This window comes from Muscardinus avellanarius, assembly GCF_963383645.1.
Source record: "Muscardinus avellanarius genome assembly, chromosome: 16".
Taxonomy (NCBI): domain Eukaryota; kingdom Metazoa; phylum Chordata; class Mammalia; order Rodentia; family Gliridae; genus Muscardinus; species Muscardinus avellanarius.
Window position 1 is genome coordinate 31,754,536 of NC_137802.1, and position 15,982 is coordinate 31,770,517.

The 15,982-nt window shown below is 52.8% G+C and overlaps 2 protein-coding genes across 4 annotated transcripts in view; one reads left to right on the forward strand and one right to left on the reverse strand.

Moving 5' to 3' along the window:
• Nucleotides 1-562: 562 nt before the first annotated feature.
• LOC308275659 (uncharacterized protein C17orf50) lies at nt 563-8,790 on the forward strand (the record flags this gene model as incomplete). The annotated part of the gene is made up of 5 exons (XM_080714020.1): nt 563-677; nt 770-843; nt 4,928-4,996; nt 8,052-8,449; nt 8,523-8,790. 5 exons carry the CDS (start codon nt 563-565, stop codon nt 8,788-8,790), a joined length of 924 nt encoding a protein of 307 aa, XP_080570146.1.
• Nucleotides 8,791-10,498: 1,708 nt separating this feature from the next.
• The window catches only part of MMP28 (matrix metallopeptidase 28), a gene marked incomplete at both ends in the record, with an annotated part of 32,542 nt that continues 27,058 nt past the window's right edge, over nt 10,499-15,982 (reverse strand). Inside the window, 5 exons of one of the 3 annotated variants that reach the window (XM_080712317.1) lie at nt 10,499-10,893; nt 11,982-12,077; nt 12,713-12,862; nt 13,139-13,384; nt 15,661-15,885. In XM_080712317.1, coding sequence (XP_080568443.1) covers nt 10,499-10,893; nt 11,982-12,077; nt 12,713-12,862; nt 13,139-13,384; nt 15,661-15,885 — 1,112 coding nt within the window. Of the gene's footprint in view, nt 10,894-11,981; nt 12,150-12,712; nt 12,863-13,138; nt 13,385-15,660; nt 15,886-15,982 lie in introns of all 3 variants that reach the window. The other 2 variants (XM_080712316.1, XM_080712315.1) reach the window with 2 other exon arrangements.

Below are 15,982 nucleotides of genomic sequence, written 5' to 3' on the forward strand. Positions count from 1 at the left end.
GGTGGCCCTGCGGCGACCTCACTCTCTGGCTGTCCAGTCCACTCAGAGTTGGGGAAGGAGGGACACTCCTCTCCCCCGGGGGCTGGGCAGGTCAAGCTGGCTGTCCCCCACCCGCCACCCGCCATCTGCCACCCACCACCCACTGCCACTGCTGGGAGCCCCGCTCGCCTGGCTGTGGGCCTCCCCACTCTGCTTTTGCTGCTCTCCTTGGAGACAGCGGCTGCTACAAACACTCCTCCTTAACCCTTCCCGCAGGCAGACCGCAGGCAGACTGCCCTGCTGGCCCCGGAGCCCAGGGAGCTGGGCGGGCTGGCTTCTCCTATCTGGCTCACCCCCCCCCCCCCCGGGAAAAGCAAGGGCAGGGGTTGTAGTGCCCCTGGGGTTTAGGAGCACTGGGGGGTAGACATGGAAGAGTTACAGCAACAGATTCCAAAGATAGGGGTTTTACCCGAAATCCCTTTGTGAGCGGCATGGAGTCCCTACCCTCGTGGTGCCTTAGTTTTCTGGAAAATGGGGATGGTAACGTCTACCTCTCTTGGCCATCGTGGGGAATAAAGGAATAATGGCCGTGAAGGTGGCCGTGGTCGGGCGCACAGGGAGCCTGTCTGAGTCCCACCTTCTCTGGAGAAGCTGCTTCGCATTTGCTCTAATCGCTATTCTAGAACAGGCTGTCGGTTGTAATGCCTTGCCTCCGTGGTCACAGCAATGCATTCACTCAACAAACATTTTTTGAGCACCTACTGTATGCCAGACACTATTGTGGTCTGAGGGTACAGCAGTAAACAAGGGACCAAGCCCCTGACCTCAGAGAGGCCCCTTACCTGTGGGATGACACATAAACAAGTAAGTCTGTAGTGAGTCAGATGCTGATAACCAGGAAGAAAAAATAAAAGAGTAAAGGTTTGTGTGTGTGTGTGGGGGTTAACAGAAGGTTAGCAGGGAAGGCCTGACCGAGAGGGTGACAGGGTGACATTTGTTGTTTGTTTTGATTTTGGTGGTACTGGGGACTGAACCCAGGGGCATTCGACCTCTGAGCTACATTCTCAGCCCTTTTTATTTTATTATTTGGAAACAGGGTCTCGCTAAGTTGCTGGCAGCCTTACTAAATTGCTGAGGCTGACTACACTCTCAGTTCTTTTATTTTTTTCTTATAAAACAGAGTCTTGCCGGGCGTGGTGACTCACGCTTGTAATCCCCATGCTTGTAATCCCCGCGCTTGGGAGGCGGAGACAGGAGGATCGTTCAGGTTCGAAGCCAGCCGCGATGGTTTAAGAAACCCTGTTTAAAAAAAAAAAAAAAAAAAAAAAAAAATATATATATATATATATATATATATATATATATATATATATCTGTCTTGGAGTGCTGGGAGTGTAGCCCAGAGGTAGAAGGGTTTTCAGGAACCCCAGTACCACCAAAAAAAAAAAAAAAGAGTCTCACTAGGTTGCTAAGAATCTTGCTACATTCTTTTTTTTTTTTTTTTTTTGCAGTAGTGGGGATGGAGTGGAGATGGAACCTAGGGAGTATTGTACCTCCAAGCTATACCCTCAGCCCTATTTTTTATTCTTTATTTTGAAACAGGGTCTCACTGAGTTGCAAAGGGCCTCACTAAGTAACTGAGGCTGTCTGCAAACTGTGATCCTCCTGTCTCAGCCTCCCAAATGCTGGGATTACAAGGGTGCGCCACCACACCCAGTTCTCTTGCTACATTCTTGAGGCTATCCTCAAATCTGTAATTCTCCTGTTTTAGCCTTCCCAGTACTGAGATTACAGGTGTGTGCCACCATATCCAGCACATGTAACACGTGTAACTTTTTTTTTTTAAGATACTGAGGATTGAACCCAGGATCTTAGCCGGGCGTGATGGCGCACGCTTGTAATCCCTGCGCTTGGGAGGCCAAGACAGGAGGATCGCACAGGTTCGAAGCTAGCCTCAGCTACTTAGTGAGGCTCTCAGCAGCTTAGTGAGACCCTGTTTCCAAATAAAATATATAAAAGGTCTGGGAGTATACCCCGGAGGTAGAAAGCCTCTGGGTTCCACCCCTAGTACCACCAAAAAAAAATAATAAGGAAAGAAAGAAAGAAAGAAAGAAAGAAAGAAAGAAAGAAAGAAAGAAAGAAACCCAGGATCTTATACTTGCTAGGCAAGTGCTCTACCACTGAGCTCTATCCTCAGCTCTTTTTATTTTTTATGTTGAGACAGGGTTTTACTAAGTTGCCCAGGGAGGCTTCAAACTTGCAATCCTCCTGCCTCAGCCTCCTGAGTATCTGTGATTACAGATACAGACATGTGCCACCACACCTGGCCCATATAACTTTGAAGAGTTCATAGGTTTTGGAACAGTTGACATCTTAGGCTAGATCATTCTTTGTTGTGGGGGGTGTCCTGTGTACCGTATGACAGCAGTGTCCCTGACCTCCACCCACCATATACCGGCAGCACCCCCACCCCTATTACAACTGAAAAACACCCAGACATTGAGAAATGTCCCCTGGAGGCATGAATCCTCCTCCGACCCTGAGAGTAACAGATCTAGAAAGTGAGCAAGATATTCAAACTCGTCCAAACAGAGCCTGTCCCTGGATTTTTTGAACTGAATCTCTAGGGGCAGGTTCTTTCCCCTGTCACAGTTAAGATGTCAGCAGTGCAGAACGGGACCCCACACAGAGAGAGCCCTCGCTACAGGTGAGGACAAAGCTGTCACTCGAAGAGCACTAAGATGGGGGGAAAGAGGACCTGAGGATGCAGGTCTTCTCAGTTAGGGTCAGGATAAGCTGCTGACCACTCAAAAGAGTGTCTCACAAGCTAGGCATGGTTCACAAGCTCGTAATCCCAGTACTTGGGAGGCTGAGACAGGAGGATCGCAGGTTCGAGGACACCCTTGACAAACAGTGAGACTTTCTTCAACCTAGCAAGACCCTGTTTCATCAAAATAAAAATAAAATAGGGAAAGCCAGGTGTGGTGGTGCATACTTGTAATCCCAGTATTTAGGAGGCTGAGACAGGAGAATCGCAGGTTCGAAGCCAGCCTTGTTGGCTTAAGAGACCCTGTTTCCAATAAAAATATAAAAATAGGTCTGGGAGTGTAGCCCGGAGGTAGAAGGGCTCTGGGTTCCATCCCCAGTACAATAAATGAATAAATAAATAAATAAAAGGGCTGGGGTGTAGCTCGGAGGTAGAATGCCCCTAGGTTCAATCCCTAGTTACACAGATACACAACAGATACACACACACACACACACACACACACACACACACACACACCTCACAAGAGAAAAGAAGTCCACAATGGTCCAAAGTAGGCAGGTGGCTCTGCTCCGTGAGGTCGTCCAGGGAGCTGGGTTCTTTCTGTCTTGTTGCTCACTCTGGCTGTTTTTTGTTATCTACATGATCATTACTGGCTTCCCAGAACTCTGTGTGTGTGTGTGTGTGTGTGTGTGTGTGTGTGTGTGTGTGTTACTGGGGATGGAACCCAGGGGCATTCTACCTCCAAGCTATACCTCCAGCCCCATTTTTTATTCTTTATTTGGAAACAGGATCTTACTGAGTTGCAAAGAGCCTCACTAAGTAGCTGAGGCTGTCCGTGGACCTCAATCCTCCTGTCTCAGCCTCCTAAATGCTGGGATTTCAAGCGTGTGCCGTCAAGCCCGGCCAGGACTTTGTACTGTTTTCTCCCAGGCTACAGGAGGCAGAGAGAGAATGTGGGAGTAGACTGCTTCCTTTTTAAGAATGGGACGTGAGGCCGGGCATGCACCACCACGCCCGGTTTGTAAAGTGTGTTTAAACAAAGACAAAGGCCGGGAGTGGTGCTTCATGCTTGTAATCCCCATGCTTGGGAGGCGGAGACAGGAGGATCACGCAGGTTCAAAGCTAGCCTTGTTGGCTTAAGAGACCCTGTTTCCAATAAAAATATAAAATAGGTCTGGGAGTGTAGCCCGGAGGTAGAAGGGTTTCCAGGAACCCCAGTACCAAAAAAAGAAAAAAGTGATGTGGTTCTGGTGATACAGCTCAGTGGTAGGGTGTTGGCCTGCCAGGCACTGAGGCCCTGGAAACCGGAAAAATGAATGTGGACGTGGAAATTATACACACATCACTTTAACTTACATAGTTTTTAGGGTGTGTGTGTGTGTGTGTGTGTGTGTGTGTGTGTGTGTGTGTGTGTGATGTATGTTTGGCCACACTTAGCTGCAAAGGAGTCTGGAACCACAGCTGGTGGTCACATGTGTTGCAAATGTCCAGTGATGAGTGTGTATGTGTGTGTGTGTGTGTGTGTGTGAGAGAGAGAGAGAGAGAGAGAGAGAGAGAGAGAGAGAGAGAGAGAGAAAGAGAGAGAGGGAGGGAGGGGGAGAGGGATGAGGATTGGACTCAGAGGCATTCTACCTCTGAGTTATACTCTCAGCCCTATTTTGTTTTTTATTTGGAAACAGGGTCTTGCTAATTTGCTGAGAGCCTTGCTAAGTCACTGAGGCTGGCTTTGAATCTAAGATCCTCTTGTCTCAGCCTCCGCAGTACCGGGATTACAGGCCTATGCTTAGTGATGCTTCTTTATTAAAAGATGAAGGTAAGTATGGAGGCAAGGGGACAATTTACACTCCCAAGCCTACAGCAGCCCCAAAGCAGCCTTTCTCAGACTTTGGTAAATGGCTGGGCCTGGGGATGCCTTTTGTGTGTCCTGGTGGGCTGCTTCCTGAAAGCTGTCACAGCACAGGCAGGCCTGCAGGGCATGAGATTTTAGGGACTCGGAGAGGTTGCTCACGACGCCCGTGTCCAGGAGTACCCCTCAGCAGCAGCCTCCTGCGTTGTTTCTGTGAAATGATTTTTGCTGAAAGTTAGTTAGCACTTATATTTATGAGGTAAAACTGGAATTTGAACTCAGTCTACCAAGGACCAAAACCCCCTCTACTTCTATTTGATGCCTTCCCCCAGGGAAAGGTGGGGGACCCTGGGTCTGACTGGTTCTGGAGTCTCTGGAAAAGGCCAGAACCCCAGGAGCAGGTGAGGTTCTAGCCCCGCCCCCTGCATGATCCAACAGAGGGCCTAGAGACCGGATCAAGTTCTTTGGGTTCCAGGCACCCTCACACCCCAGTCCTGCCAAGGGAAGCAGGCAGCACAACCCTGGGAAGAATGGATAAGCACGGTAAGTGGGGCCAGAAGTGCCTCCTGCCAGAGGTCAAGACCTCTTGACCCTGGCTTGGACCAACCCACCCATCACCATGGCAACCCTGGAGTAGAAGTACTTGAGCCTTTTCTCAATTAACTGTCCATATAGCTGCAAGCCCTCTCCTTTCTCCTTTCTTTTTTTTTTTTTTTTTTTTTTTTTTTTGGTGGTACTAGGGGTGGAACCCAGAGGCTTTCTAACCTCCGGGCTATACTCCCAGACCTATTTTATTTGGAAACAGGGTCTCACTAAGTTGCTGAGAGCCTCACTAAGTAGCTGAGGCTGGCTTCGAACCTGTGCCATCCTCCTGTCTCAGCCTCCCAAGCGCGGGTGGTGTGCCACCACGCCCGGCTCCTTTCTCCTTTCATATATATATATATATATATATATATACCTTTCTCCTTTCTCATATATATACACCTAGCTCTATGGGTGACTCATAAGTAGGTCTTCTTCTGTCTTCTGAATTTGTATTTTCATCAGATTCTTCTGTGGCTGCCCACCGCTGAAGGACAGACTGAACTCCAAGCCCAACTTCCCCTTCAACCTCACTTCCTACTCCCCTTCCTCCTGAAAAGTCCCTAGTTCGAGCTGCCTAATAGGCCTGGCCTTTGACAACCAGAAGGCTCCTCAATCTGTTTTCCTAAATAAAAGTGGACTTTGGCCAGGTGTGGTGGCGCATGCTGGTACGCCCTGTACTTGGGAGGCTGAGACAGGAGGATCACAGATGTGCAAGCAGCCTCAGCTACTTAGCGAGGCCCTCTGCAACTTAGTGAGAACGTGTTTCAAAATAAAGAGTGAAAAATAGGGTTAGGGGTGTAGCTCAGAGGTAGAATGCCCCTGAGTTCAATCACCAGTACTGCAAAAAATAAAATAAAATAAAATAAAAAAGTGGACCTTGGTTCTACAACATTAGCACTACCAAGACTGTTTGAAACGACGTCTTTTGAGAGGGTTCAAACATTCCGGATCATATTAAGAGGCACTACTATCACCAGCCCCATCATCTACCTGAAAGGTTGTGGGTTGTAGGGGCATGATGTATGTATGGAGACGACTGCATGCAGTGGGTGCCCAACACACACGAGTCAGAACATCAACTGTTGTCACTCCCCTTTGCTCCCCAACTCTAAGAGAATGCACAGGGATTTATGGGGAAAACTTTAAACTGTACTGGAGAGCGAACCCACTACATGCCAGGCCACCACTTGCCACCCGGCTACGTCCCAAGTCTTTTTTCTTTCCCCCCACTTTTTTTTTATACTAGGGTTGGAACCCAGGGGGATTCTACCTCCAAACTACATTTCAGACCTTTTTATTTTGTTTTGTTTTGTTTTTGCGGTACTGAGGATGGAACCCAGGGGGCATTCTACCTCTGAGCTATATCTCCAGCCCTATTTTTTATTCTTTATTGTGAAGCAGGGTCTCACTGAGTTGTAAAGGGCCTCACTAAGTAGCTGAGGCTTTCTCTGAACCTGCACAATCCTCCCGTCTCAGCCTCCCAAATGCTGGGATTACAAGCGTGCGCCACCACACCTGGCTTATTATTTTTTTTTTTTTAACAGGGTCTTGCTTGCTAAATTGCTGAGGCTGACCTTGAACCTGTGATCCTCCTATCTCAGCTTCCCAAGTACTGTGATTATAGGCGTGTGCCACCAAACCTGGCTCCAAGTCCTTTCCATTTTAAATCTGGAAACGGTCTTGCTAAGTTGCCCAAGCTGGCTTTGAGCTTTTGATCCCCCTGCCTAAGTCTCCCAAGTAACTGGCACTCACCACTGAGTCTGGCTTGGAATTTTTCTTGACTTTCCTGGGCAGACCCCTCAAGTTGTGTCTTCCCCTTACTTTTATTATAAATCTAGCTACTGAGACACAGGTGCTGGATGAATGTTTGTTGACTGACTAGCAGAAACCAGTTTCCATGTTAGCTCAGGAATTTCCTTACTGAGTTGTGTCCTGAACAAAGGCACCAGGAAGAGGGAGCAGAGGTAGTTTAAATCTACTAAAAATAAGGTAAAACCTGGAAGGAAGAGGCATTGTTTTGTAACTGGTTAACCCCAAGGGCAGCCTTTTTCTAACTGACTGGCTCATGCAGGGGGTCCTTTTCTGTTTACTCTGCGCATACAAGATTACCTCAACTACAGCCAGGCATGGTATTGTATTCCTGTAATCCCAGTACTTGGGGGGCTAAGACAGGAAGATTGTAGGTTCAAAGCTAGCCTCGGCAATTTAGCAAGGCTCTCAGCAACCTAGTGAGACCTATTTCCAAGTAAGAAATAAAATAGGGCTGGGGGTATAGCTCGTCGGTAGAATGCCTCTGGGTTCAATCCTTAGTACCCCCCCCAAAAAAATTGACTCATTTAATCATACTGAAGTGCTGTGTGTCCACCTGTCTGCCTGCCCTGCCACCTCAGCAACTTAGTGAGGCTCTCAGCAATTTAGTGAGACCCTGTTTCAAAAAACAAGCATGGTGGCACATGCTTGTAATCCCAGTACTTGGGAGGCTGAAATAGGAGGATATCAGGTTTGAGGATAGCCTCAGCAAGTAGTGAGACTCTCATCAATCTAGTGAGACCCTGTTTCAAAATAAAGGAGGGATAGGGGTGTAGCTCGGATGTAGAAGCCCTGGGTTCCAGCCCCAGCCCCCCCCCCCACTCGCCCTTTCCTCGGGTGACAAATCTACGGTTTGTTGCTAACTTGCCCCAAACCAAGCCCGAAGCTGAACGCTTTCCATCAGCCTCACTAGAACCCTTGAGAAAGACACTACCTTTCCCCATTCTACAAATGAGGTGCACGACAGAAACGAGGCGACGTGCGCCGAATCCTTAGCTAGCTAGGAAATACAAGAACCTGGGAGCAGCCCGGGAACCTTGCATACTCTGAAACCCTTGCAAGGATCCCGCGGGCCTGGACGTCTCGCACCTGCTGCAGTCAGGGTACCCAGGCCCCCCTTGGGGACAGCCGGGCTGCACTGAGCTCCTCCCACCCGCAGGCGTGAAGACCCCCTTGTGGAAGAAGGAGCTGGAGGAGCCCGAGCCCGGGGAGGAGACGCCGGAGGAAGAGGAGGAGGGGTCGGAGGAGGACGAGGAGACGCGGGCCGCGGAGGGCGCGGAGGAGCCGGAGCCCGAGGCGGAGGAGGCGGAGGGGCGCGAGCGGCGCTCGGTGTCCTACAGCCCCCTGCGACAGGAGCCCAGCGGCCAGCAGGTGGCGCTGCTGCGGCGCGCGGACAGCGGCTTCTGGGGCTGGCTCAGCCCCTTCGCGCTGCTGGGAGGCCTGGCGGTTCCCGCCGACAGGTGAGGGCTCCGGGCTGCCGGGCCCGGGGAGGAGGGACGCCCCGGGCACTGAGCGCTGGGTCCCCACCCGCAGGAAGCGAAGCCTCCCGGAGGAGCCGTGTGTGCTGGAGACCAGGCGGCGGCCTCCGCGCCGCGGGGGCTGTGCGCGCTGCGAGATCCTTTTTTGCAAGAAATGCAGGAGCCTGCACAGCCACCCGGCCTACGTGGCGCACGGTGTCCTGGAGCACCCAGATCTGGGCGAGGAGGAGGCCGCTGGGTGCTCTGAGCACCCCCGATCGCAGCCTTTGCGTCCTCCGTCCTTGAAGACCCCACACTCCCCGCCACCATCTCCTCTCCTCTGACACGGCCCCCTACAGCCCCTTCTCCGGGCCTCCGCCAGAGCGCCCCCTTCCGGAGAGAAGGCCTAAGGTTGGTGCGGGGCTTAATCTAGCGGGCACTAGGTTATGCAGGCTCTGTAAGGGGTACCCGGCAAAACCTAGAGCCCCACTGCTCTTAGAGCGCCCTCAGGCAGCACCCAGCACCTCCCGCCCCCTGATTCAAATTCCTGATACGGCTTCCCATGCATGTCTTTCAGGTCCTTCTGGCCCGGTGAGCAGAAGCATCGCCTAGAGAGCAGAAACTCCAGGTTCCCCCCTCCCTCTTAGAAACTGCCCCCTTTGCCTTAATCATTCAATAAAACCTCGAATCGACGTGTCAGCGCCGTGAGGTGGGGGCGGGGAGGCTCCAGGCAGAGGTGAGGAAGAGAAGACGCCCCCCTTCCCTCCCTGGGTTCAAGCCAGAGAGGAGAGGGCTAGCAGGGCGCTTCCTCCCTCTCCTCCCCTCCCCAGGTCAGGGCAGGAGTACACCTGCCTCCGAGGGCAGTCCAGGGCCATTCTCCCCAGTGCACCAAGAAAGGCAGGCGCAGGGCCAGCCATGACCCTAGGAATTGTAAGGCACAACCCTGCTGACCACTCTCCCCTCCCCTGGAAGCTGCCCACTGAGGTCAGTGTGTGCAGATGAGGCCCTGGCAGGTGTGCAGGGGAGGGGGACTGGAGAACTGGTGCTAAAAGAAGCGCTGAGATTGGCTGAGGCAGAAGGCAGGGAGGCTGGGGAGCTGGTTCCTTCTCCAGGAATCTATTCCAGCTATTCTTGGCCAGACAAGCAGGAGCTTCGGGAATGCGGCCTGTGTGTGGCCTTATGAGCACAAGGCCTCCCCCTCTGCAGGGCTGGGTGGAGGCTGCATCCGCAGCTCCTGCAGCAGTGCAGACCCTCAGGGAGGCCTCTGACCTCTCCCTGCTGCACTGGGTTCTCCATCTGGGTGGAGACTTTGCTTTTTAAGGAGAGGCGGCCCCCGGTCCCCATGACATCCACACACAGCTGGCCCAGTTTTGTGGAGGAGCCTGGCCTCGCCTCTCCAGCATCTAAGCCCACCTGATCTCATAGCAGAGGGTGGAAGAATGGGTCTAAGGAAGGCTGCGTCCCACCTCCAGGCCCACCAGCTGGGGGCGCCTCTTTATTCTTTCCCCAGACCCCCCCTCCAAAAAAATCAGGGCTCCAGAGGCCCACAGCAGTCTATCTCTTGCTCTGTATCTTGAACACCCAAATGTTCTCTGAGGTTGAGGTCCCTGTGCCTTCATCCCATCCAAGGTGGGGTGAGAGCTCTGTTAAATAAAACACAGTTTGCCAAGAACTGAACCAGGAGGCCCTGAGAAATAAGACAATGAGTTTTGCATCCCCTGTGGTCGGATCCAGGTGCCTTGCTGATGGACCTGCACCTTTAGCAGAAGAATCAAAAGCCCCCAGGCCTGGCAAGGAAAGAAGTCCTTTGGGGAAAGGGCAGCGCCATCCGAGTCCCACTTCTCCTTGGAATGATCCTGTCCCCACCTCCATGTGCAGAGAGGATGGCTGTGTTCTCCAGAGGACAAATACACACAAACTTCCTGGCGGGGACTTTTGCTGCCTGGTCTTCCTCAGGGAAGCAAGGAGGCTTCCCGCGCAGGTCCTGTCCCTGGGGCAGGGAGACGAGTTGACCCTGAAGGCACCAGCAGTTCATTAGGTAGCAGGGCACCTTCAGAACAGGGTGCCCCCTGAATTGGCGTGCCAGCAGCCCATCCAGGGCAGCTCGGTGGCCCAGCGGCCCGAGGTGGTCACTCGCAGTTTCGCTTGGTCCAGGTGCCAGTAGCGGTCATCTCTGAAGAACAAGATGGAGCCGTCGGGCCTTGGCAGGGCACCGCTGACCTCCTCAGGAAGGCCTTCCCAGTCCCGCAGGCCGCGGGGGTAGTAAGGCTCCACCTGCAGGCCCCCTGGGGCCAGCACATAGTAGCGGGTCCCCTTGAAGAGGATGAGGCGGTGCAGAGGAGGGAAGAAGAGGGCCGCGTCGGGATGGCGGGGCAGGCCCCCTGCCCGGCACAGCTGCGGCAGGCCCCACACTGGCTGGGAACCCCGGAACCTCCAGCATCGGCTCCCTGCGGGGCATTGGGAAAGCCAGGGTTAGCTGCAGGCTCGCACCCATTGGCCCTCCTTCCCACCTCTGTCCTCCTACATTGGAGCCCAAAGTTGTTAGTATTTCGGACAGCAAAATGGATTGTTTTACAAATTAGTTAAATAGTATAAGGGAGGGACTGCTATACTTTAGGCTTCCAACAGGTGTCAGCAGAGAGCAGCTAGCACTGAAAGAACCTAACTATCCCAGGCTGCAGGGGTTGTGGGATTGGGGATGTAGAGGGGGCCTCCTTGGGGAAGGAATGGGAAAGTGGGAAGGCTTGCAATTTTCTTTAATACCACTAATTCTATGAAGGCAGATTTTCTGCTTTGTTCGCTACCATCCCAACACTTCCTGCACGGTGCATAGAAGGCACTCCGCATTGGTTGGTTAAATGAATGAAAGAATGAATGGGCACTACTAACTAAAGTATTACTGTGCATCTGGTAATATACTGCACACACTTCCATTACTGACTTTCATCCTCCCTTCCTTCCCCAACAAACCTAATGAATTATTATTATTATTATTATTATTATTATTATTATTATACTGGGGAAGAACCCAGGGGCATTCTACCTCCCAGCTACACACCCCCAGCCCTATTTGGTATTCCTTATTTCAAAAGAGGATCTCACTGAGTTGCAAAGGGCCTCACTAAGTAGCCGAGGCTGTCTGAACCACAATTCTCCTGTCTCAGCATCTCAAATGCTGGGATTACAAGCATGCGCCACCACGCCCGGCTCTGATGTATTATTTTTGTTATCCAAGGAATGCAATCTCCAAGAATGTAGTGACATCCCCTGCCTCACACAGAATTCTGTGAAAGGTACCACCGTTTCCAAGGACATGCAGAGCTGAGCCCTCAGTTTCCCTCCAGACTCCTCTCAGAAATGCCGGGGCCACCTTGACACCTGATGCACCCATGCCATCTCTGAGAGGAGTCTCCTGGAGTGGCTGGCTGGGGTCATAGGCTTAGCTGGGACTCTACCAGGGACTCACTGGATGAGACCCACTCCCTTGATCTGGGGCAGGACACCTCCCCTCTCTAAGCCCCAGGGACCTTTGAACCTTTGAAGAAGTAGAAGTCTCCATCCTCCAGGGACACCGCAGCAGCCTCAATGTTGGGGGGCAGCCCGGCCCACCTCTCTTGCAGTGTGCGGGGCTCTGAGACGTTGCCATCTGCTGTCACCTCCCAGAAGTAGCTCCCTTTAAAGATGTACAGTCGCTGTTGCCCATCTGATGGGAGACAAGAGAGACTTGAGGAGTGACCATCAGTTGCCTGCCAACTTTCAGGGAAGGTGCCATGCTGGAAGTCAAGTTCCCAAAGAATCCAGGTTCCCAAGCCAACCAGCAGAGGGTGTGGCATGCACAGGGCAGGGGAGGGCAGGAGGAAGCAGTGCTTTGTTTGGTGTGAGTTTGCTTCCCTGCAGGATGCAAGTGGCTTGGGATTTCTGGATTTTTTTTCTCCAATACTGAGGATTGAACCTAGTTAGGTTCATTCTTTCTACTTTCGAGCTACACCCACCAGCCCGATTTTTACTCTTTATTTTGAAACAGGCAGAGTCTCCCTAGATTGCAGAAGACCTCATTAAGTAGCTGAGGCCGGATGCGAACCTGCGATCCTCCTGTCTGAGCCTCCCAAGTACTGGGATTACAAAACCTGCATCACCACACTCGGCTTTGGGATTTCTGGATTCTAGAATCCACCCCCCCCTCCCATCTTGTATTCCAGCTCTGGGGAGCCCTGGAGATGTGGGGGAGGAGAAAAGAGAATTTAGGCACATGTAGGACCATCTTACCTGCAGTGATGGCATCGAAGGAAGAGTGGCAGTATTTAGGACCTCGGGTTTCGCGGTGCCTGCCCTGGGAGTTGTGGGGGTCCCAGGCCTCAAAGTCAGTGAACAGCTTTCCTGGGAGCTGGGCGGCCATTGAGCGCCCCAGGGGCTTCCCTTGAAGGGCAAAGTGAGAAGAGAGACGGGCATCTGGTTGTTGGTGTTACCCCTGATAGCACTGACCCAGGGATCTTCTCTCCCACCCAACAGCCTGGGAAAGAGGGGCCCCTTGAGATACATACCCAGCAAGGGTTTGGAACTAGGAAGGCAGGGATCCTCTTCCCCCCGAACCTGGGCCACCTGGGCGCAAGGACGGGGCTCAGGGTCCCAGGCCCTGATAACTACTGCCTGGGCGGGCGCAGGGGCGGGCGGGCGGCGGGGCTGGGGGCTCACCGTACAGGCTCTGCACCGCCAGCACGTCGTCCCAGCTGAGCAGCGCGTCGCGCCCCAGCCTCTTGTAGTAGGGCGCCATGAGCGCGCGCGGCGCGGGCGAGTGGGTGAGGCCGAGCGTGTGGCCGATCTCGTGCGCCAGCACCACGAACAGGTTGCGCCCACGGCGGCGGCTCAGGGACCAGCGCTCGTCCTGGTCGAAGTGGGCTTCCCCGCGGCGGGGCAGGAAGGCGTGCGCCAGGGCGCCCCCTGCAGGCGGCGCAGAGAGTGAGGGGCGGCTGCCGGGGTCGTGACTCCCTCCCGCCCCGCCCCGACCCAGCCCAGGGCAAAGGCACCTGGGTGTGCCTGGCTGTTTTCTGCGGCATGCTTCCTCTCCTACTTAAGCTTGGTAGCAGCTGTAGTGTGGAGAGGTAAGCTGATAACTAAGCTGTGGGATGTGGACCTCTACAAGCCAAAAAGATTCGGTCTGGGGCCAGACTGCCTGGATTCCAATCCTAGTTTTTACCATTTATTTGCTGTGTGAACTTGGGTAGGCTGCTCAACCCCTCTGTGACTCAGCTTCCTGGGCCAAAGATGGGAACGGCAATACTGAACTACTTTCTCGCTGGGTTGTGAAGACTGTGTGTGTGCACAGGTCACATAGTAGGAACCAAGCCCCATTCTAACAACGTGTGATACTTAGACCAGTGGCTAGCACATAAATACTACATAAGAGTTATTTTCAAGCCAGGTGTGGTGGCACACGCTTGTAATCCCCGCGCTTGGGAGGCTGAGACAGGAGGATGGCACGGGTTCAAAGCCAGCCTCAGCTACTTAGGCTTTCAGCAACTTAATGAGACCCTGTTTCCAAATAAAATATAAAATAGTTCTGGGAGCATATAGCCTGGAGGTAGAAAGCCTCTGGGTTCCACCCCCAGTACCACTAAAAAAAAAAAAAAGATTTTCAGCCAGGTGTAGTGGCCGGTGCCTGTAATCCCAGTACTCAGGAGGCGGAGACAGGAAGATCATAGGCTCGAGCCAGTCTCGGCAACTAATACTCAAAAACCTAGTGAGACCCTGAACCAGAATAAATAGAGAGGGTAGGGGTGTAGCTCAGAGGTAGAATGCCCCTGGGTTTGATCTTCAGCACCAAATACACATATATTTTCTAAAAGATCTAGGAGTGGGAATAGTTACCCCTTGAAGGGGCCATGCTAAGTCCTTCCATTCTGTTTCTTGATCAGAATTGTGTGAAAGTTCATCAACTTTAAACTCACAGTGCACGTGTGTGTGTGTGTGTGTGTGTGTGTGTGTGTGTGTGCATATTTTCTAAGTGTGTGTATACTTTGCTTTCTTGTCCTCTCTCTGCCGGAGGTTCCCATGAGCCTCCATCGCCCTGTTGTTGTAAGAGTGAGCAGAGGGAGTCCAGCTGGGTCAGTGATTTTAGCAGGGCCCCTGTACTGCTTACTAGATTTGCAGTTTCCAGGGACTCCCCACCTCGCAGTTCACCCTTTGCCAGGACAGGTGATGAATATATATAGAGGTCAGCAAACTGTGCAATAAGGTCTTAGATGCAGTGAGGGTCCTTCTGCCTTCGCCTTCTGGGACCTCGGGCCAGCTGGGACTGCCAGAGGTCAGGACACGGGCATTAAAAGGAGGGCCTTAAGGGACACAGAGAGTCGGCCAAGGGTAGGAGGAATGCGTGTTCCTATTCTGGAGTACTGTGCACACCATGGATTCTCTCTGGGAGACAGATGCAGGTTTGGGAGAGAAGACCAAACTCAAAAAGACAAAGCATCTGTTGCAAAGCAGAGAGCTGCTTAGGAAGGCCGATGTCCTGATGCCTGGCGAGGGCTGTCTTAGGTACTGGACTCTTCCCGGATATGGAAGTAAATATGTCCTGCAGGTATCATGGGTGATATGAGTCACGCATAAGGCCACATGCGTGTGCGACACGTGGATTCCGACAAAGCCTAGCTTTCCCCCAGTCCTAACCTGGCTCCAAGGGCAGGGTCCAGCAGTGGGCTTTTCTACAGGTGGGCTTGATGGGCAGCAGGATAGTGCAAGGAGGTGGGCTCCAAATTCTCAGCCAAACTGGCTTACGTCCTCAGACCAAAGGGGTACGTTCAATTTTTCTTGCTCACAAAGGGATAAGAGATGAATAAATAAGCCCTGCTCAGGTTCTGAAGGCCATCGCTGGGCAGAATGGATGGAGAAAAGATTACACTGCAGCCAGAAGCCTTCAGGCTGGGGATGGTCAGAACTAGCTGTGGCTGTGGGAACTAGAAGTACTTCTGTGGCTCTCAGGAGGTGGGAAGTCTCTCGCCCGGCGGTGGCCACTGTAATAGTGAGGTGACAGGCAGGGGGCAGGAGTGCAGTAGTGGTGGTTTCCAGATGTGTTTCCTTTCTTTCTTCTTGTTCAGTGTGTGTGTGTGTGTGTGTGAGACTTAGCTAGCCATGGGACAGTGGATGCTCCCAGCCACCCCAGACAGCCTTTCCTGGTTGGGTTCCTCTCTGCTGTGTGGACAGAAGCATTGTGTCAGCACCTGGGCCATCAAAGGCATTGTCCAGCCCATCGTTATGGTCTCCTTGGAAGAAGGTGAGGCGGATGTCAGCAGGGCCCGTGGCAGGGGCCTCCCAGAACTCCAGCGCCGAGACGTTGCTCCATAGCTGGAAGGCGGCCCGCACGGCGCCCCGCACTGCCGGCTCGGGCAGGTGCTCAGGCCAGTTCACCAGGCGGTAGGAGAGGTGCTGCTTGTACCACTTGTTACCTGCTGCCCAGAAAGGCCATGTCAGTCACCTGCTGCTCAGCCTGGGTCTGGTCCCTACAAATCCGCTACGGCAAAGGAGGAGGTAAGCCCTGCCCGA